Genomic DNA, 22,131 nt, shown 5'->3' with positions numbered 1-22,131 from the left:
GGAGGTATGTCAAAACAGCATACCATTAGAGATCTGGTAATCTTATGGTGGGAAAAACAGCAATATGTACGTGCATTTAAATGTGGATGGACAGATGGTTTCCCTCGTAGATGATTCCACTAAAGCGGGGGTTCCAACTGGAGGTGCGAGATGATAGTCCAGGGGGTGCAAAATTTAGGTTTAGAAGTTTCAAAATTATAGTGTATCATAATTATATTACTTTTGTAATGGGTGCGAAAATATAAGAAATGTTCTAGGCATGTGGGTATATAAAAGTTTGGGAATCCCTACACTAAAGAATAGAAGGTTCCATTACTACAAAGTTTATGAAGTGAATCTGTATAAAAAAAACAATTCTTTGATATCTATGGATTCAATATTCTATTGAAGTGAAGAAATGTATAACTGTTTTCATTCAAATATGAAAAGTGTTTGAAAAATGCTGCTTAGGATAGATCAGAAATGACCAGAGATCCAAAGTATGCTTTCTGAATGATATGGCCTTAAACTTTGTTTTTTTGCCTTTATTCAAAATGACAGGAAAGGAGAAACATAAGTAGAATATTACAAGTGCCATTATATTACATCTTGGTTTAAAATTTATAATGATCCAATCAGTTAAACAGTTAATGGCCTGTTTTCCCATCTAGGTTTTCTTCATTCTGATTAGGAAATACTTTTCAGTAGAATTGAGGTTTTACTAGTTAAGCTTTAAACCCTTTTAAATTAGTGCGTGAAACCCCAAACTACATTGAAGTATTGTTAATGAAAAGATCATTATTGCTTGAATTGAAAATCCTGTGCAGAAGCTGTGGTTGCCAATTCTCCAGGCTTTCCTGTTGTTTTAATCTCCAGCTGAATCTCCTTGGAAATGCCTACTGCTGATTGTTTCCTTGAAAATCAAAACTGATTTGCTAAATGAAACACAGCCCATTTTCTCAAAATTGTGGAGCAAGTATGTCAATGGCATATTCTCTCTCTGCTGGTGCCAGCAAGTCTCTAATCAAAATGTTTGACCTAGAGAAATATTAAATTATTGCGGTTATTGTAATCGGATTCACTTATTTAAAACAGGTTCCATCAACAGATAGAAATGCTTTGAGCTCACTCTGGGGAAAGCTGGCATCTGGAATTCTGATGCAGGACTGGGATGCTGCCATGGAAGACCTTACAAGGTTGAAAGAGACAATTGATAATAGTGTGAGTTTGTTTTTGTTTGCTTCACCACATAATAAAGATGGGGGAAGATACCTACTGGATGTTGACAGATTTAATACCAGCTCATGTTTCCCTCAGATCTATTTTTATGACTACGCTTTTCAAAGTCTGTTTCAGGGAATATTTTCAAGCTTTTGCATGCCTGGAAAATGAGCACAATTAGTTCATTATTGATGACCCAATCTTGGCTGAAAAAGGTTAGAGTCCTGCTTTCAGAATTTCAGGATTAGCTCAAGTAGCTAGTTACCAGGAGGGTCAAAAAGTGTGAAAGAAATATGCATAATAGCATCTACTTTTTCCCATATTGCTCTTTCACTTGGAACAATATTGGATTTTTAAAAATCTACTTGGATAAGCGTGCCAAAATGCATTGTGTAGTTAGTAAACTGCTGTTCTAGGTGGAAATACAATGAGGAGAATAGTGCTGTAAAAGAGTTAAAAATATATAAACTCAATTGTATCTTTCAAAATAGACAAGTATTTTGGAGTTGAACAGGCAAGAAGGAAGTAGAATGAATAGATCTTTCAGAATAAAGAATAGAAACAGGATAAATATATATTTATGTTATCTTTAACGTGTGATCTTATCCCTTCCCACTTTCAGAATAGATTATAAATTATAATCTGATTATAAATCAGACTGTATTTCATGGTTGCCTACCTATTCTTTTTTGGATGTATTAAGCAAAAAGAATGAATAAGCTTCAAATTTCTCTTAAAATTCCACGTCCTTTGACAAATCATAAAACATATTTTTCAAGGTGGAGGTAAAATATAACATTAAAAATGTAACATTTTCCCTTAAAAAATAAAGTTAATGCCTAGGAATATGGAATACAAAGTTATTTTAGTTTAAATCAAAGATTTAGGCTATTTTTGGTGGATACTTCCAAATCTACATCTTTGAAGATGCCAGATGAACTTTATTTTCCTCACTGAAATATCTTTTCAATTATTAATTGTAGGTATGTATAGTATATGGTTTTATATGAATTCCAGGATTGTTTTGTACTTCACTAAAGTTTTTGAATTGGTTTCAGCACCTTAACCAAGCCCTCAGTAAATTTTTCTCCCATTTCTGCTATATATTTCCCTGAAGACAGTACTAGCCCTAGTAGTGTATTCTGTATCTTTCTACACTCTGGCTCTTGTTTCATCCAGGCTGAGCATCTCTGCATTGCAAACAGCCCAGGCATTAGCACCAGAAATCTAATATTCTGTATTATTATCTTTGATATACCTCACCGGTGATAGAATGCAGAAAGATGTTATTGATTTTTTTTCTTGGCACTAAGGATGCTGATACAATCTGTAACACATTTCTGGAAAATGTCTCAGTGTTCTTGACTAAACCTTCTTTAAAAAAAACCTGCCACAGAGACAAGCCAAAACAGCCTGAAATTAAGCACTTATGGGACCAGAGGACATGTGTTAAAGGTGAAAATGGATGCTATTTGCCTTCTAGAGGTATCTCCCATTTCAAATGTTAATGTTTTGCTGGTGTGGGAACTACTCAAAAGTAACATCATTTAAATTCTATCATTTTATTACCAAATTTCAGCAGCACAAGTTAGAGCTACAAATAGAGTCATGCAAAGTCACATGATTTATGGCTTCTTCACTCCTGCAAAAGTGGTTCTTGCAGTGGCTACTTGGTATTGCTTTATTTATTTAAGAAATTGGTATGGCTACCCATCTCATAAATATGAAGCTAATGGTAAAAGCAAGGTAAAAACAGAGTAAAAACAAATAAAAAACAATAGCATAACGTAGCAGCCAAGAACATATAAACCACTTATTCCTACTTCCATAATTCCAGTTTTAAACCCAAGTTTTTAATGCCATGTGAAAGGTCAGCAGGGTCAGGGGAAGTCTAATCTCAAGGGAACTCTCTTGCGGAAGGACGCAGAACATGTCTTTCCTGCCAGATATAACAGGATAGGTAGACACGTGTTGGTTTCATTACATAATATAAAGGGGAGAAAGTCTGTCTTTACAACGAGAAGTATGTGATATGTGAGGAAAAGAATCTTAACTGGCAGCAATGTTCTTAGTTTGCTTTTTTGTCACTTGGAAAATTATACTTGTCATTTTAATATTAAATTAGAAGATAAATAATTTAGCTGCTTGCATTTTCTTCAACTGGGAGATATTGTTTGGTAATGTGGCTGTGGAAAGAGCTTCAGAAAATGAATTTGCCATTTAGTTGCTCTCTGCCATAGGTACTAGTAGATAGCATATTGTATATCTAATCTGTTCTCGCCATCTTAGTGAAAGAAATTCAAAACTTATCTCTGATCTTTTTCTATCATAATTTGAAATAGAATAAGAAAAAAGCTAAAACAGAAAAGATATTATTTACTCCTTTGTCTTCTTTGCACCAATATGGAAGAATTGCTAGTTAGGCTTGGGGAAGAAGCTTGGAGTCATTGAGCATGATGACCCCCACAACCCTTGAAGCCTTATCTGATTATGACCAGATAAGGGGAAGGCAAGCAGTCTGGTGAGATTTTTGTAACATAGGTGATAAGCAATTAAGTTACAGTCTGAATCTATTCACGAGTGGCTTTGATTTTATGTGGCTGATACTCATTGCTCCCAGTACAGCTTTTCTGGAACATTGCAATATATTCCTGAACAGCATGGGATTAGTCATAGGGAACTGTTAAAAGAATGAGTGAAATATTCTCTCTCGAGAAATATTCATTTGAATGTTTAGCTTCCCAATCTCAAAATACAACAAACTTCAATTAGTTAAATAATTCTAATTTTATAAATCTCTTTTTCAGTCCGTCAGCTCTCCGCTCCAGGCTCTTCAGCAGAGAACATGGCTCATTCACTGGTCCCTCTTTGTTTTCTTCAACCATATTAAAGGCAGAGATAACATCATTGATCTCTTCCTCTATCAGCCTCAGTAAGTTGTGTTGAATTTACAGATAACATGATTATAACTTTTTTTCCACACCTGAGCATATTAAAGAGTTAATTGGAATATTAAAAGTCAATGTATCTTTCCCAGATTGTTCACATCATACAGGAGAAAAGTATTTAGCTAAATAATTTTCAATATATTTAGTTCTCAAGTCTGAAGCTGAGTTCAAAGTGTTATAGAATAATCAGTGTTCATCGGCAATGTTCCCTCTAATATTTTTTGGTGTGTGCGGAAAAGTATAGTGTCTGAGTGGCACATTTTCATGCCTGAGCACCTGAATTTTTTCACAGATGTCACCCAAGACAACAACGAAATCATTGTTATTGGAAACTCAAAGTTATATTTATTCAATGTACCCAATTAATTAAAAGTGTTATATATCAGTATATATACTGCAATTCTGCAATATTAAAATACTTTTATAGTGTTTACGATAATATACATGGTTAGTCACTGAAAGTCTGTCTCATCTTACAGTTTCTCACATTGAGGAATGGCCTATTTCTGACTGCACAAATACTATTATAGTCAATAATTTCACATTTGAACTATGTGGAAGAAATCAGAATATTAGTTTCACAATTCATGTAAACATAATGATCTCTGTGCACAACTCTTTCAGGATCTGGCAAACAATGGAGATATACATTTAGGAATGTATACTGTTGTTCTCCACTGCATCTGGAAGGAGAGTCCAACATGGGTATTTAACCAATCCGATTGGTAGAGACTGAGTAAAAATTTACATAATAAAAGTTACCGCCCCCTTGCAGTCCCCCCATGAGCTCAGTTTTAAAAACTCAGTCCCAGAGTAGAGACATACTGAGTTTTGCTGAATAAATTTTAAGGTTATTACCTGTTTAATCTTTTTTTCTTTTGTCTCCTTACAGATCTGATCAACGTTGGAGGCAGGGGTCTCTGTCCTCCGCGGACAACACCCCCAACGATCTCCTTAGGGGCTGCTTCCCCCCGAGGGAACTGCCCCCAAGAGGAGCACCTCAGCCCGGAGTCCCTGGCCCCAGCGGTCAAACAAGGGCTGCGAGCCGAAGGTGGGGGGGTCCGCCCCCCCCACTGGGAGGCTCGGGGAGAACGGCGACCCCCGGAGGGGTTCGCAGGCAGCGCCGGAGCCCGAATCAGCTGTAAAGCGGCGAGGAATGCCGCAGAGACTTCGCCGCCGCCGCAGCCGCCAGCGCTGGGATCGCCGCGGCTGAACTGGGCGAGCCCTGGAGGGCAGAGACCGGGCTGGGAAAGCCCGAAGAAGCGGCGAAAGGGGGGGTGAGCGCAAAAGACCCGCGAAAACGCTGGGCAGCGCCATTTTAACTTCACCCCCCCACGGAGCGCAGGAGCGCCATCCGGAAGGGCTTCCGGCAGCTGAGAGGCGCGAATTGGGCTACGGCCCTAATGCGCAGCCGCAAGGGCGAGGCCAGCATCGGCAGCCATTTTTTCCTTCGTGACGAAGCTGTTGAGAGGCAATTTTCTCGTGATACTCCTATTATAACACCGGAGCTGTGAGTACAATGGAGGATAAGCCCAATACCGAGAAGGCCAGCTCCCCAGTGGTGAGCAAAGAGAAGGCTAAGGGAAAGGATAAGGAGAGGTCAAAGCCCTCCCAGTCCCCTGCTTCGGTGGCCTCATTAAAAGAGGCAGAAAAGCGCATAAAGGCGCTAGAGAAGAAATTGGAGGCAGCCTTGCACCCCTCCCCTTCTCCAGTACCTCTGACTCAGAGGCAGTCAACCACGCCTGAACCTGGGACCCCCCAGTCAGCTTTTGGACACCTGGGACCCCTACAGGAGGGTGACTGGTCCCCAGAGGGACAGTTCATGTCATTGCCACAGGCCCCGTCTCCAGCCTTGTCCTGGACTAGACCTGAACCTTCCGGACTCCCAAGAAGGGGCACCCAGGCACCTTCTGCCACATTTACACCCACAGCGGCGGGGCTGCGCCCCCAGACTGGTTCGTGGCAGCACATGGCTCCAGAATTACAGGAGATGTTTGCAAATGTCTATGCTCAAGGAGTAAATGCCGGGACAGGCCAGCAAGTGAACCGACCTCAGACTCAGGCAAGAAGCCTTTGGCCAGTACCGCCCCCCTCGGGTTTGGGGTCTCTCTCAGAGGATCCGGACTTTGGCGAGGACAGTGATAAAGAGTATGAGTTCTCAGAGGATGAGAACACCCCAGAACAGCAGCCAGTGGCCGGACTGTTTAAGCCCACGCTGTTTCGGACTCTGCTTTTTAAGGCAAAGCAGGTAATGGACCTGCAGGGAGCGGCTAAGACACCAGAAGCAGAGACCGGCAAGACATCTGCTTCCCTTTTAAGAGAACCCCAACCCGAGTCGGACCACATCCCGGCATCGCATATCTTCGTTGAGGGAGTCAAAAAGCCCTGGCAACACCCCGCAGCGGCTCAGGGCCCTTCGAATTTGGAGCGCAAGTTCTACACATTCGACGATGAGGTGGAAAAACTTTTGGAGTTTCCCCCCATTGACCAGCCAGTAGTCACGCTGGTTTCCAGTGCCCTTGTACCGTCAGAGACAGGGGAGAGCTTGAAACCAGAGGACAGAAAGGCGGAAACCCTATTACGCAAGACCCACCAAATGGCGGGCTGGGGTTTCAGAGCGGCTGCTGCGGCCTCCTTCTTCAACAGGGCCTCCATCATGTGGCTCCAGGAACTGCAGTCACGCCTTGGCCCGGAGGAAGCCAGACTTCGCCAGGATATCAGCAAACTACAGGCCGCAGCTGAGTTTTCCGCCGACGCCACCCTACACGCAGCTAAGTTTGCCAGTAGGGGCATGGCCACTACGCTGTCGTCGCGCCGGCTTTTGTGGCTGAGAAATTGGCCAGCGGACTTGAAATCAAAATGGCGCCTGGCCTCAGCTCCACTGCAGGGATCAATGCTCTTCGGTGACATTTTGGACAAAGTCCTCATAGAGGACAAGGACAAGAGGAAGGTCCTCCTTAAGTCCAATAGACGCCAAGACCGTCGCTTCACTCCCTACACCAGACGGCAGAACCCACGTTGGGATGCTTCTACCGGACAAGGACAGGCGCAGAGAGGTTTTCACCAGAATCAGTACTCCCAGCAATCATTCAGGAATGATCGCGGATCTTATCAGGATCGTCCCAGAGGCTTCCAGCAGTCCAGGCGGCCCTTTCGTGGAGGCAACCAGAGGGGATATCGTCGTTCCAAATGACTCCTCCGGGCCCCTACCTCTAGGAGGGAAGCTGCAGCACTTCAGCCCCTCCTGGCTGTTCACTTCCTCGGACAAGTGGGTTTTAGCCACCGTATCGGAAGGACTTCGTCTGGAATTCATGGGGCCCCCTCCTCATCGCTTTGTAAGTTGCCCGAGGCTTCGGGACCTACACAAGAGGCAGCAGATCCGCAAGGAGATTGCCCATTTACTGGAAATACAAGCCATCGAACAGGTTCCTCAGCAGGAAGTTGGCAGGGGATTTTACTCCAGGATCTTCCTGGTACCCAAGACTTCAGGAGGATACCGAATGATACTGAATTTGAAACAACTCAACATCTACATCAAGTACAGGAGGTTCCATATGCACTCCTTACAGACTATTCTTCCCTCGGTACGGTCCAGGGACCTGTTGACTTCAATAGATTTAAAGGAGGCCTACCTCCACGTACCTGTACACCCGACACACCGGGAATTCCTCAGGTTCTGCTCAGAAGGCGTACATTACCAGTACAGGGCAATGCCCTTCGGCCTCTCCTCGGCCCCACGGACTTTTACCAAGTTGCTGGATGCCCTGACGGCCAGTCTTCGGTCTCATTCTATCAGACTGATGGCCTACCTGGACGACATAATTATTTTGTCCAGGTCTCCCAGGCAGGCCAGAGAGGACTTAGCCAGAACAATACGGACCTTAGAAGCGCATGGCTTCACTATAAACGTGGAGAAAAGTCAGCTGTCTCCAACAACCAGACTACAACATCTGGGTTCCATCATCGACACCATATCAGGCAAGGTAACCCTCTCTCCCGAGAGGCAGGAGAACATTCATCGTCTGGTTACCGGCTTGATCCGCCTCAGACGGGCCCCGATGGCGCTATTGTCAAAGGTGCTAGGTACGTTGGTGTCCACCATAGGTATAGTTCCCTGGGCCAGACACCATATAAGAGGCCTTCAGTGGTTTCTTTTGCCAGCCCAGAGGGCCAGGGTCAGTCACTCGCAAAGGATTATCTTCCTACCAAGGAAGGTCAAAGAGTCGTTGAAGTGGTGGCTCACCGCAACAATTCAGGAGGGTTCCCCCTTTCGTACCCAGGACCGTCTCATTCTGACTACAGACGCCAGTTTATACGGGTGGGGTGCCCACCTGGGACGTCATATGGCCCAAGGACAATGGACAATAGAGGAATTGGCTTCGGTCAATATCAATTTCTTAGAACTAAGAGCAGTGTTCCTAGCCCTGTTGGCCTTTGCCCCCCTAGTAGAGGGCAAACACATACTTATCTTAACAGACAATGTAGCAACCAGGGCCCACCTGAATCATCAGGGGGGCACGAGGTCCCAACGTCTTATGGAGGAAACTATGCGGCTCTTCACCTGGGCCGAGACCCATTTGGCGTCACTGACCGCGGAACATATCGCAGGGATCAGCAACTCCACAGCGGATTGGCTCAGCAGGGCTACCCTGGATCCGTCAGAGTGGCGACTCGATCCAGACCTGTTCTACCAGTTGACCCAGAGGTTTGGGGTCCCCCTAGTGGACCTATTTGCCAGCGGCCAGAACACTCAGCTTCCGAGGTTTTTCACACGGTTTCCGGATCCAGGAGCAGAGGGGACCAACGCCTTACTGTCACCTTGGCCTCCAGGTCTCCTGTACGCATTTCCCCCCGTGAATCTCATCCCGAGGGTGGTGGAAAAGATCCTTCACGAGGAGGCGGAAGTGATCTTACTAGCGCCATATTGGCCACGTCGCCCGTGGTTCGCGGACTTGGTGGAACTTTCAGTGTCACCCCCGTGGAGGATTCCAGATCGGATCATCTCGTTGAGCCAGGGGAATCTGAAACACCCAGATCCTCAGTGGCTACACTTGACAGGTTGGCACTTGAAAGGCATAAATTAAAGCAGTTGGACTTACCAGAGAAGGTTATAGATACCATGCAGGCTGCCAGGCGCCCATCGACTTCACGAATTTATCAGGCGACCTGGGCTGCGTTTTGTAAATTTTGCGACAAGGATTTACAGGATCCTAGGGAAGCTTCTGTAATAACTGTTTTAGAGTTTCTGCAAGCCGGGGTGGAACGTGGCTTAGCTCCTAATACTTTGAGGCGACAGGTGGCAGCCTTAGCCACCATGATTCAAACTCCAGAGTCTCGTTCCTTGGCTCAGCATCCTTGGATCAGAGATTTTATTAAAGGAGCCACGAATAAACATTCTCCCCCTGTCAGGAGATTTCCGTCCTGGGACCTCACGTGGGTACTTAAGGCTTTAACTAAACCTCCCTTTGAACCATTGAGGTCTATACCAATTAGGCTACTTTCCATCAAGACAGCCTTTCTTGTAGCTGTTACATCTGCACGCAGGGTGTCGGAGTTATCGGCGTTATCCGTGAGACCTGACCTCTGTGTCTTTTATCCGGATAGGGTAGTTCTTCGTTTGGACCCCACCTTTGTACCAAAGGTAAATACAGTGTTTCATAGGAAACAGGAACTTATTCTCCCAGATTTCTGTTCTCACGGGAGTCATCCATCAGAGCTACTGTGGCATAAGGTGGATGTCCGGAGAGCTCTAAAGATTTACATTAGAAGGACAGAGGAATTTCGTAAGTCTGAGAATCTTTTTATTTCATTTTCTGAATATAGGAAGGGACTTGGATTATCGGCAAAATCCATTAGTCGGTGGATTAAGGACTGTATCTCGGAGGCCTACAAGGCTGGAGGACACACAGTTCCAGAAGGATTGACAGCTCACTCAACCAGGAGTGCGGCGACTTCGGCGGCTTGGGCTACTCAAGCATCGATCGAGGACATTTGTCGAGCTGCAACCTGGGCAGCCCCTACAACATTTATTAGACATTATAAGTTGGACTCCTTTGCTTCAGCGGAAGCGGCCTTTGGCAGGAGGGTTCTTCAAAGAGTTTGTGTTTCTCCTAAGTCCCTAGTTAGACCTTCTCCCTCCCATGGGCTTTAAAGATCTTTGGTATATCCCATGTTGGACTCTCCTTCCAGATGCAGTGGAGAAGACCCGTTGTACCTACCTGAACGGTCTTCTCGATGCACTGGAAGGAGAGTCCAAACCCACCCGGTAGTTGAAGTTCAGGGACACCGGAGGTTGGGTTGGTTCCTGAGTTATTGCATTGGTCAATAAAAGTTGGTTATCCTCTTAAGTGCCTTTCGTTTTTAAAACTGAGCTCATGGGGGGACTGCAAGGGGGCGGTAACTTTTATTATGTAAATTTTTACTCAGTCTCTACCAATCGGATTGGTTAAATACCCATGTTGGACTCTCCTTCCAGTGCATCGAGAAGACCGTTCAGGTAGGTACAACGGGTCTTTCAACTGATGTATGTTAATGAATTATCAATTTCACAGAGAATTAATATACTTGTACATTCTGCATACAAACATTCCAAAGACCACAGAGAAAAATAAGGAATGTTATAGTTTCTTCACTCTACGACTCATTAAATAGGCTGTATAAAATGTTGTAAAATTATTTTCACCACAAATTAAGAATTACTATTGTGGAAGGAGATGCAAGGGATTATTTCTGCATATGTTTAATATTAAACACACCTTAAGAACTATCAACTCATTGTTTTAATACTACTACCAATAATAATTATAATAGTTCCATAGTAAGGGACATTATTACTGCTACTACTAATATTAGTAAGAAATATTGGCTAATAGAATATGAATAGAAAAGAATAGATCATGCTGAATACATATTTGAGTGCCTCTTGTCAGAAAACAGTTCTTTGTTGATGAGCAGAATTGATTAAATCCATGTCAATTTTGAAAGCTGCTAACAAAGCATTTCATGGATACCTCTTCTTAAAATGGCTGGAATTAGCAATTGGCCTTTATCTTTTAACTTTTTGCAATAATGTGATGCAGGAATCAGTGAAGGAATATTACAGGTAAAACCTTTTAGTAGCATTTGGTGTAAACACTGAAGATTGTTTCTCCTCTGCTTTGGTTACTGAAACTATTACATTTAAAGCTATCAATGATTTTAAGGAACACAGGCTATCAATTTCATTGAAATTGGGTAGTGATGTAATTGTTTCATGAGGTAATGCACTGATTCACTGCCATTGCACTGTGTTCCAAGGGCATATGATTCATCATAAGTTGTGTCCATTATATCCAAACAATATGTATGATTTCATTTCTAGATTAAACATATTCAATTATCATCCTTCAGATACTTATAGTAAATTATTACAGTATTACTATATCACAAGTATTTGAGTCATTTTTCTATCTGTAACTTTGTTTTGTACAATGGCACTGAGCTCATATTTTGTGCCATAATTCGTTGGTGTAATTTGGCATAGATTGCTTAAAACTAGTGCTTGTTTTGTAGGGTTTGATTCTTTGAAGATGTTTGTTAAGGGTTTTGAATGGAAATTCTTTCAAATTATTCCAATCATTGTTAGGTGTGCTGAATTTTAATTATATTATCATGTGATAAGCTCTAAGTGCATAGAAAAAAATTAAGTTTCATTTGAAGACCAACTTTTTGATTAAAAAAATCTGTTTCAGGGAATCTGTTCATTGCTCGCTTGTTTAATCTCTAAAGTCTCAGGAGAGGCAGCATAGAAATAAAATAAATAAAATAAATGGCCCTTGTTTGGCTACCATAAGTACATAAATAAATGTTGGGATTTTTCTAGGTTCATAATGAATAATTGCATTCTAAATATTTGCTATTTGACTATATAATATTCTGTTTGTCCAGATATATTAATGCAATTCAGACAATGTGCCCACATATTCTTCGATACCTGACTACAGCTGTGATAACAAACAAAGATGTTAGAAAACGAAGACAGGTGTTGAAAGACTTAGTCAAGGTTATTCAGCAGGTAAAGAATAAGTACATTTTTACAATTACTGTGAGTTGCTCAAGGTTTGTTTTAAGTTATTTTAACAGAAAATAACATTTGGAGTTTCTGTGCTATAGACAAATAAGTCTTTAGTGTATTCTTAAACAATCTTTACATTTAGAACATTTGTATTAAAAGTAATGCATTGGTTTTACTGATTTTCATTGATACATATCTTTTGAAAAATGCAGTTTTTCTCTGCAACTCTTGTCTTCTCAGCAATGCATATTCAAACAAGAAATGATTTGGGGGTTGAGGACTCAATTCCTACCTTAATTCAGTTAAATTAGCCCTACCTTATTCATAAATGTGCTGTGAGGCAAATAATGGGTGTTGTGATCAAATATATTGAGAGGGTCATTAGGTTACAAAAGATTAATCTATCACTTAATAGTAAGCGGTGATGATGTATTATTATTGTTATTGTTGTTATAATATTGCAGTGACTGGGCAGTTTGCAAATTTCAAAACAAATGACAGTATAAAAACAGAAAACAAAAGTAAAGGTTTAACTTGAACATAAAATGTTCTCTTGCTATTGGTACCAGATCATTCTTTAAATCTATCAGAACATCAGTAGGTGATGCTAGGATGGAGGACCACTGCAAAATACCATATTTTTAGAGTATAAGGTGCACCCCTAAAAGAGAGTGGAAATGTTGGTGCGTCTTATACATCAAATGCAGCCATTTTGGCCTTCTGGAACCTCCTTTTTTGCAAAAAATAGACCTGTTTTTTTGCAAAAATAGGGTGTGCAGATGATTTGGGAAGCTTGCAGAGTGCTGCTGGAGACTGGGGAGGACAAAAATGTTTTTCTTACTTATCTCTTTGAAATCTTGGTGTGTCTTATAACTAGTTTGTGTTATAGTCTGAAAAATACAGTAATCATTTTATTTATTTACTTAATATACAATAGTATAAAAAATCATGCATCAAGGCATTGAAAAATCAGTTTGGTATGGTTTCGAGGAAACATACTTAGAAGAGAAATTAGTAAGTCACCATACTTGAACAGTTCTGTCCATTATAAAAATAGCATTGTTAGCTGCCCAGAATCATGAATTTGAGATGAGCAACCGTATAAATGGAAATAATGAATAAACAATATATTTTAAGAGAAATTTAATTTAAAATATGTGATCTTAATTGAGGAAGGTTGTATAAGTTAAAGAGCACAACAATAATTAAAGCTGTACAGATAATGCAAGCCTTTTTGTGTCATGAATTCATAACAAACCTCACTATAAATGTTTGTAAGGACATCGATTCTATTTAAGGTCACTTTTTCAATGGCCATTTTAGGTTAGCAGTACTTTAAAATTGAATCACTTGTGTTGCTCTAACTTGTTTTGTAATACATCATATGGACACTGAGTATTTATATATGTACTTACTATAGTATACACTTACTCTTAAAATATGCAGGAATCTTACACCTACAAGGATCCAATTACTGAATTTGTAGAATGTTTGTATGTGAATGTTGACTTTGATGGAGCTCAAAAAAAGCTGAGAGAATGTGAATTGGTAAGAATCTTTTTGAAAAAAATAATATTTAAAAACCAGTAAATATTCACTAGTTATATTTTCTGTGGATATAAGTATATATTTGAAGAATTGTAGTAAATGACAGTTAAACAACAATAACTATTTAAGTGATTAAATTCTCAAACTAAGTCAGTAACTTTCTATATTTAAAAAAGATGCTTGCTTGCAAGTAGCCCATATAATTTTGGTTTCCCCCATTGCTCTGTCCATGTCTGAAAATTTATTATGTCTTAACAGGTTCTTGTGAATGACTTCTTTTTGGTAGCCTGTCTTGAAGACTTCATTGAGAACGCACGACTCTTTGTGTTTGAGACTTTCTGTCGGATACACCAATGTATCAGCATAAAGTAAGGGAATGTGTACATTAAAATTTCTAAAATCAGATAAATATTGTGGAAATACTTAATTAGTAAATAAGAACCTTTATAGCCAAATAATTAGATGAATATGGTTTAAAAATGATAATTTATGTTTTATTCTATATGTGACCTAATCTTTAAATTCCACGTAGCTTATTGCTGTCTGGTAGAAATAGTGCATTTCCCCTTAGGTACCAAATATTGTGGAATCCTGCATTCTTGTATAGCAAATAAAAGAGAAAATTGTGAAAGCAAAAACAATCAAGACATATGCAAAAACTGGAAAGGGTGATGATTTTGTATCTGATGTGCCATTTTGTGATCATTAATCCATTCTGCACTAAATTAAAAGATCTAATTTGCTATGTTGGTTAAAGACACCATACTAGAATATGAAGACCCTGAATTTTTGTCCTGCCTTAGGCATAAAGCCAGCTGGGTCATTTGGAGCCAGTCATGTTCTCTCATACCAAGAAGGAAAAAAGCTTTCTTGATATATGAGAGAGCAATTATTTCACTAGAACAAGATTTAGTAAGCTGAAGTATTTTAAGACTGCCAGAAATGCAATATGAAACACTTAAATTGAAAGTAGATAGAGATTGTACTGGGAAACTATTAGAGTAGAGATTACTTTACTCTGTTCTAGGTACAATAGTGTGCCTTTTGCCTATTCGCCATGTTTCAGATAAAAAGACCTTTACTGAAGCCTGGAAGCTAACAAAAATAAGCTTTATAATTCTCAAATTAATTGAAAACTAAAAGAAATGCTAGAAAGTTGTATAAACAATAAAAAACCCACACCCCTTCACATTCTATACAATTGAATTGAAAGGTCTCAGAACAAGTGATCTGATAAAGCACATGAAAGAGATTTCTAATGCTTTATTGCTTGAATTAATATAAAACCTTCCTTAGAGCGATTATTTCACCAGAAGCAAGATGGACATTCAGCAGATGGGATAAGTTTCAGTGAGATTTGTTACAGTTATGTGTTATTTGACTAATGGCTAAAACTCTCTGGTCATCCCATTAAAACACATTCCTTTAACCCTGAGTAATATTTTTTAAATAGTTATGTATTTATAAAAATATGCTTATATGCATTTACATTAGCTGCATAATTCCAATGGAGTTTGGGAGACAAGTATACAGTCTATAGCAATGATGGCAAACCTTTTTTAGTTTGCATGCCAAAAGGATGTATGTATGCGGGCTAGCCTGCATGCACATACGCCCCCACCCATTCCTTCTCCCCACATATGTGCATTCCCCTCAATGCTGACTCTGTTAAAAAGTGCTATTGCTAACATGTTATAAGCCGCCCTGAGTCTAAGGAGAAGGGCGGCATAAAAATTGAATGAATGAATGAATGAATGAATGAATGAATGAATGAATGAATAAATGAATAAATAAATAAATAATGCCCACATGTGCAATATACCCACCCCGCAAATGCGCACAGACCTCACTGAAGCCTGGGATGGTGAAAAAACAGGCAAACCAGAAGTTTGGAAAAATGGACTTCCGGTTTGCCCATTGTGCTATTTTTCACACTCGAGGCTTCAGGGAAGCTTTCTGAAGCCCCACTGTGAGAAAAACAGCACAATAGGGAAATTGAAAGTCTGTTTTTCTGAACTTCCGGTTTGTCCACTGGGATGTTTTTTTGCACTTCAGGAAGCTTCCATAAAGCCTCCAGAGTATAAAAAGTAGCACAGCAGCAACCCAGAATTCCTTTTTTCTGAATTTCCTGTTTGCCAATTGGGCCGTTTTTCGCATTCTTGGGCTTCAAGAAAGCTTCCCTGAAGCCTCCAGAGGGTGAAATGGCCTTCCCCAAGGCCGAAAATCAACTGGCCAGCACGCACAGTCATGCTGGAGTTGACATGCGGCAATGTCCCACATTCCCTCTAATAAGACTCCGCATGCTTCTTGTTATTTAGTTTTCACTGAATACACTATAAGATCCATCAGTTATCCTGGGTTCTCTAAAAAATTGGATAGTCCAAATTGGACTGCCTTAAAATAAATTGGATGGGCAACAAGATACACTCGCTGACTTAGAAAATAATTGCTGCTTGTTTTTATGACTACGTTGTTTATTTTTCATAGTTTACTTGGCAAAAATAACAACAACAGGATTATACTGTAGATTTTAAAGTATCCCATTAAAGATCTGGAAAAAATAATTATCTTTTAAGAAACATCTGAAAAATCACTTTTTTTCGTTACATTTAAAACTTCTAAATTATATTTAAAATTATAATTTCAATTTTAAATATAATTAAAGTCTTTGGACTTTCTAGTAAACTCAGGTTTGGTACAAGGGAAGTTTGCCTTTCCATGTTTCCATTTTCTCTTGATAATGCTGGGTCAAGATTCAAAACAAAACTGACAATGTAGGAATTGTAAAATAGAGTATTTGGTGGTTCACATTAAATCAGTATGATTCTATCTCAGGAAGTAATATAAAGATCAAAAAGACCATGTTTCTATTTTTTTAAAATTTCTCTTTCCTCAGTATGTTGGCAGATAAATTAAATATGACACCTGAAGAAGCTGAGCGATGGATTGTGAACTTAATCCGAAATGCAAGGCTGGATGCCAAAATAGATTCAAAATTGGTAGGTTCAATGAAATACTGTAATCTGACTTAAAGTGAATTCTTAAAACTCATTAGCTACTAAAACTCAAAGAGCTGCTTGTAGTATCTACCCTCTTTATGTGTATTTGATTCTGAGATGATTAGTATATGGTACCATCCTAAGATAAATATGTAGTTTATGCTTTGGCTAATTTAGACAGTACTATGTTCTCTATATCTTTTTTTGTGTGTAAAACTACACTAGTCTCCATAGCAGAAATTAGCTATTAATTATGTATCCCCAAAGCAGGGGTCCCCAACTGTTTGGACCTCAGGGACCACCAAGGTCATAATTTTAAATCCCATGGACCATCAAATTCATAATTTTAAGTCCCACAGATCACTGATATGATTTGTTTTAAAAAAAGAAATACATTTGCAAAATAATGATAAGAGAACTTCCATTTTATTAATATGAAATGGACCTATTTAACATAACAAAATTATAAACACTTATTTAATTATAACAAAATGGTAAATGCTTGAAATGATAACTAAATCTTTAAAGGTTGTTTAATTGTAACAAAATTATTAAAAAATAGTGTAATTATTACAAAATAATTGAAGCTTATTTGATGGTGGCTTCCTGATATTGTTGGAAAAGTCAGTCCCATATTCCAAAGCTGTAGCTATAATCTTTCCTTTCCTTTCTCTTTCCTTTCCTTTTGTTTCCTCTGGGGAAAAGGAATCCTCAATCTGAGTATTGTATTGGCAGTTCTGTGTTAGCAAATACTTCAGAAGAAAAGGATTTAGGGGTAGTGATTTCTGACAGTCTCAAAATGGGTGAACAGTGCAGGCGGTAGGGAAAGCAAGTAGGATGCTTGGCTGCATAGCTAGAGGTATAACAAGCAGGAAGAGGGAGATTATGATCCCGCTATATAGAATGCTGGTGAGACCACATTTGGAATACTGTGTTCAGTTCTGGAGACCTCACCTACAAAAAGATATTGACAAAATTGAACGGGTCCAAAGACGGGCTACAAGAATGGTGGAAGGTCTTAAGCATAAAACGTATCAGGAAAGACTTAATGAACTCAATCTGCATAGTCTGGAGGACAGAAGGAAAAGGGGGGACATGATCGAAATATTTAAATATATTAAAGGGTTAAATAAGGTCCAGGAGGGAAGTGTTTTTAATAGGAAAGTGAACACAAGGACAAGGGGACACAATCTGAAGTTAGTTGGGGGAAAGATCAAAAGCAACATGAGAAAATATTGTTTAATTACTGAAAAAGTAGTAGATCCTTGGAACAAACTTCCAGCAGACGTGGTAGATAAATCCACAGTAAATGAATTTAAACATGCCTGGGATAAACATATATCCATCCTAAGATAAAATACAGAAAATAAGGGCAGACTAGATGGACCATGAGGTCTTTTTCTGCCGTCAGACTTCTATGTTTCTTCTTTCCTTTCCTCTCCTCTTTCTGGACTAGATTAATTGCTCTCGGGCATATCTGGCCCAGGGCCCAAAATTTATCCACAGACCACAGGTTGGTGACCTGTGCTCAAAAGGATTGTTGCTAAACTTTGGCCAGAAAGTGACTATTTAGGATGTTTGGTTTGGGGGAAGAAGTCTGAAATGGGAGGGGACTGCCATGTGACGACTTCCCATTCCATTCCCAGATTTTTTAAAAAAAACAAATGTATGGTCTAAGTTTCAAAGGAAACTAGATACAAGATAAAATAATAAAGTAAGGAAATAATGCATTTAGGAACAAGGAATCAAAAGTTAAGGTGAATGCTATAATTTATTGATTTAGGTCCTGTCACATTTCTCCCCCTAAATTGAGGGATTATCTTTGAACATTTGAGAGAAAATTAATGATAAGTACAAGAAAATTTAGGTGCAATGTAATTTATGAAGAACAACTTTGATATTAATTTCTACCCATGTACATCTATAAACCCCTCCAGTTTTGAATGTGGTCTTCAGCTTATAATACCTGTGTGAAGTATTGTAATATTTCAATGGGATTTCTTTAAGGGACATGTGGTTATGGGGAACAATGCAGTATCTCCTTATCAGCAAGTGATTGAAAAGACCAAAAGCTTGTCTTTCCGGAGTCAGATGCTGGCTATGAATATTGAGAAAAAACTAAACCAAGGGAGCAGGGCTGAGGTAAGCAGAAATATATTGCATTTTTTTTAAAAAAAATATTGAATGCAAAGAAAGAAGACAATCTATAAGGAGAAATGGGGTTCAATTATCATTCTCAGTAATTCAAACACACATAGCTAGCTATTTCAGAACAGCCAGATAAGAATTGAAATAGCTTATATCAATTTAATGCAAGCAGAATAAGGAAGATATGTGGAATTAAGAGTCCTGAGTTTAAAAAGCAAAAACTGCTCTTTGTAAAGAAATGTCTTTCTTTTTTACATCTACTATTATGGGATACATAGTTGCCTTCCTGTTTGGGGGGGGGGATATGGTACTTTCTGATACACAAAGTCAACATGGTCTATAGCTGTGCTCATACTTGTTTCATTAATTAGGAACGAAAGACACTGTTTTCTAATTTTTACTTTATTTTATTTTTTTAAAGGCACCTAACTGGGCTACTCAAGATTCCAGCTTCTACTGAAATGTTTCTAAAGAAAAAAACCCAACTTTAATTTGATAAAGATTTCAATTATGTGCTGTTTTGAAAAGGGTGATAATTATGTGAACTTTGCAGTGCATATTAATCAGAATAAAACTGGCTACTTTTAATTGGTTGGCTATCTTTAATTGGATTCATGAAAAGTTTTTATTCAGTTCAGCAAAGCTAGTGTTTTCCTGAAAGTTTAAAGCCCAATTTAAATTTAAAAATTACTTAAATTTCAACTGTGAAAAGCCCCTTGTGATTTTTTTTAAATAGAACACTGCTAATAGTGTATATTACAATTTTTATCCACTTCAACATAAAGTTTCAAGTTTCAAGTTTTATTGGATTTATATGCCGCCCCTCTCCGAAAACTAGGGGCGGCTAACAACAATCATGAACAATACACAATAAAATCCAATACTAAAAGCAAATTAAAACCCCTTAATATATAAAAACCAAACATACATACAAACATACCATGTATACAGTTGTAACGGCCTAGGGGGAGAAAAAAAATCTTAATTCCCCCATGCCTGGTGGCAGAGGTGGGTTTTGAGTAGCTTACGAAAGGCAAGGAGGGTGGGGGCAATTCTAATCTCTGGGGGGGAGTTGGTTCCAGAGGGCCGGGGCCGCCACAGAGAAGGCTCTTCTCCTGGGTCCCGCCAAGTGGCATTGTTTAGTTGACGCGACCCGGAGAAGACCCACTCTGTGGGACCTAACTGGCCGCTGTATGGTACCCATATTTTCAGTCAAGAATAGTCTTACATCAGAAATAATCTGGTAGAGGTTTCACCCTACCCCACCTCCACCCCAAAAATATAAAGGCTGATGTGAGGCCCAGATGGGACTCTAGCCAGAAATAGCAAAATTTTTGTTCAGACTACCAATTTTGGTTACACTTTCTGTACTGTGGAAGAATTGGTCTTGATAAATGTTCTGAATTTTATTGGTTGAAATTAAAAGATTTTATCTTCTCGAGAGATACATTTATTATATATTACAGTTGTTTTCTTTCCAGAAACCAACTGTACATATCAGATTGCTGAAACTATTGTTAAATTACTACAAGTTTAATATTTATATCCTAAATATTTACAATTCCTGCTTTCAGATGGTTTTGTGTAATTAGACTTGTTACAACTTTAAAGCTCAACAGTTGCACAACAAAGTGTTGCTTTTAATGTAGAAATGATAAAGTCAGTGATTGTGGTTAGTGAATGATTAAATATGGAAAAACAAATGGAGAATACTTCTGTCGGTGACAGATGTAATAAACAGCAACTTTATTTAGTTGGCTTTTCTCAGACAGAATAGAGCAAGCTGAAAGTTTCCAGACACAGGAGACTGCCCTTATCACCTCAAGGTTCGACTGCTGTAATGCTCTCTACATGGGGCTACCTTTGAAGAGTGTTCGGAAACTTCAGCTCGTCCAAAATGCAGCCACACGAGCAGTTTTGAGCCTTCCGAGACATGCCCATATCTCGCTATCGCTCCGCAGACTGCATTGGCTACCAATCTGTTTCCGGACACAATTCAAAGTGTTGGTTATGACCTATAAAGCCCTACATGACATAGGACCAGACTATCCACGAGACTGCCTTCTGCCGCACGAATCCCAGTGACCGATGAGGTCCCACAAGGTTGGTCTCCTTAGGATCCTGTTGACCAAACAATGTCAACTGGTGGGACCTAGGAGAAGAGCCTTCTCTGTGGGGGGGGCGGCCCTCTGGAATTAGCTCCCCCAGAGATTTGTACTGCTCTCCCCCTCCTCACCTTCTGAAAGAGTTTTAAAACTTATCTTTGCCACTAGGCCTGGGGTTCCTTAGATCTTTCCCCATGATCAATGAATGCTTTAGTTTGATTGTTGAATGAATGATATTGAGAGTTTTTTTTAATTGGAATTTTAAATATTGTTTTTTAATCTATTAATTGGATTGTTATTATTGTTTCTTGTTTTTCTGTACATGCTGTGAGCCGCCCCGAGTCCTCGGAGAGGGGCGGCATACAAATCCAATTAAATCTAAATCTAGGTTGCCAATCGTGCTTAGTGAACAAGTACCAATTTTAATAATTTAATTTTAATAATGTAACAATTTTAATACCAATTTTTCTATCAGCAAAACCTCTATTAAGATATTGTCTGTGGCAATTTCTAATTTAGCGTCACAAGAAAAATAAGTTGTTTTTTTTAAGCTCATTAAAATGTATGTTGTAGATCTCCAAGTCAGTTCTTTCTGTCAGTGTTGGACTGGATACCTTATCTGGCTGCCTTTATAGTTTCAAATTCACTTCAGAATTAGTTGCTTTAGCAAATATAATGTTCTAATGATAAATGCAATTAGAAACCTAAAATGTATTACATGGGTGGGTGTTCATGTACATTAGTTGTTCCCAAAGTGACCATACCGCCCCCTGGGTGGTGGTGGGATGACTTGGGGCGCTAAGAGGCAAGGAGGCAGCAGGGAGCGCTAACAGATGAGGGGAGTGGCAGAGGAGTGCTAGGGGTGGGACCCTCTGCAATTTTACGTGGGGCTGTCGGCCGCCTGTCAGCTGAGCACCTCCGGTTCTGCTCTGTTTTTTTAAATTAAAAAAGCAGGTTTCTACTCCTGCTCCTCCTGCAATATAATTCTTTTCAAATCAGATGTGAACACACACATATTGTAAGTATTTGATTTTCAGAGCAGAAAAATCAAAGGAGAAATGTAGACAATATAGTGTAGAAGATCTGAAGTATGGATTTATACCAGCACCATCAAAGTGCCACAGTGCCTA

General features: G+C 39.5%; 2 protein-coding genes across 2 annotated transcripts in view; both read left to right on the top strand.

Annotated features, from left to right (window-relative positions):
- The window catches only part of EIF3E (eukaryotic translation initiation factor 3 subunit E), a 28,474-nt gene extending 8,990 nt beyond the window's left edge, over positions 1–19,484 (top strand). Inside the window, exons 6-13 of the mRNA XM_070748216.1 lie at positions 1,075–1,200; positions 4,008–4,132; positions 12,075–12,201; positions 13,648–13,749; positions 14,008–14,117; positions 16,646–16,748; positions 18,756–18,890; positions 19,318–19,484. Coding sequence (XP_070604317.1) covers positions 1,075–1,200; positions 4,008–4,132; positions 12,075–12,201; positions 13,648–13,749; positions 14,008–14,117; positions 16,646–16,748; positions 18,756–18,890; positions 19,318–19,356 — 867 coding nt within the window. The 3' untranslated portion in view covers positions 19,357–19,484. The remainder of the gene's footprint in view (positions 1–1,074; positions 1,201–4,007; positions 4,133–12,074; positions 12,202–13,647; positions 13,750–14,007; positions 14,118–16,645; positions 16,749–18,755; positions 18,891–19,317) is intronic.
- LOC139165169 (uncharacterized) lies at positions 7,349–10,093 on the top strand. Its single transcript, XM_070748214.1, has 2 exons — positions 7,349–9,789; positions 9,972–10,093. The coding sequence occupies exons 1-2, from the start codon at positions 8,506–8,508 to the stop codon at positions 10,002–10,004; spliced, it is 1,317 nt and encodes a 438-aa protein (XP_070604315.1). The 5' UTR covers positions 7,349–8,505; the 3' UTR covers positions 10,005–10,093.
- Positions 19,485–22,131: the final 2,647 nt, after the last annotated feature.

This window comes from Erythrolamprus reginae, chromosome 3, assembly GCF_031021105.1.
Source record: "Erythrolamprus reginae isolate rEryReg1 chromosome 3, rEryReg1.hap1, whole genome shotgun sequence".
Classification (NCBI taxonomy): domain Eukaryota; kingdom Metazoa; phylum Chordata; class Lepidosauria; order Squamata; family Dipsadidae; genus Erythrolamprus; species Erythrolamprus reginae.
This window is presented reverse-complemented; position numbering and strand designations above follow the sequence as displayed.

What these genes read in the sequence shown, in the direction of transcription:
- LOC139165169 (XM_070748214.1), top strand. Translation starts at nt 8,506, where the DNA reads ATGGACAATAGAGGAATTGGCTTCGGTCAATATCAATTTCTTAGAACT. An exon ending in ACCCCACCTTTGTACCAAAG is followed by an intron (nt 9,790 to 9,971) that starts GTAAATACAGTG and finishes TTCTGAATATAG; the next exon opens with GAAGGGACTTGGATTATCGG.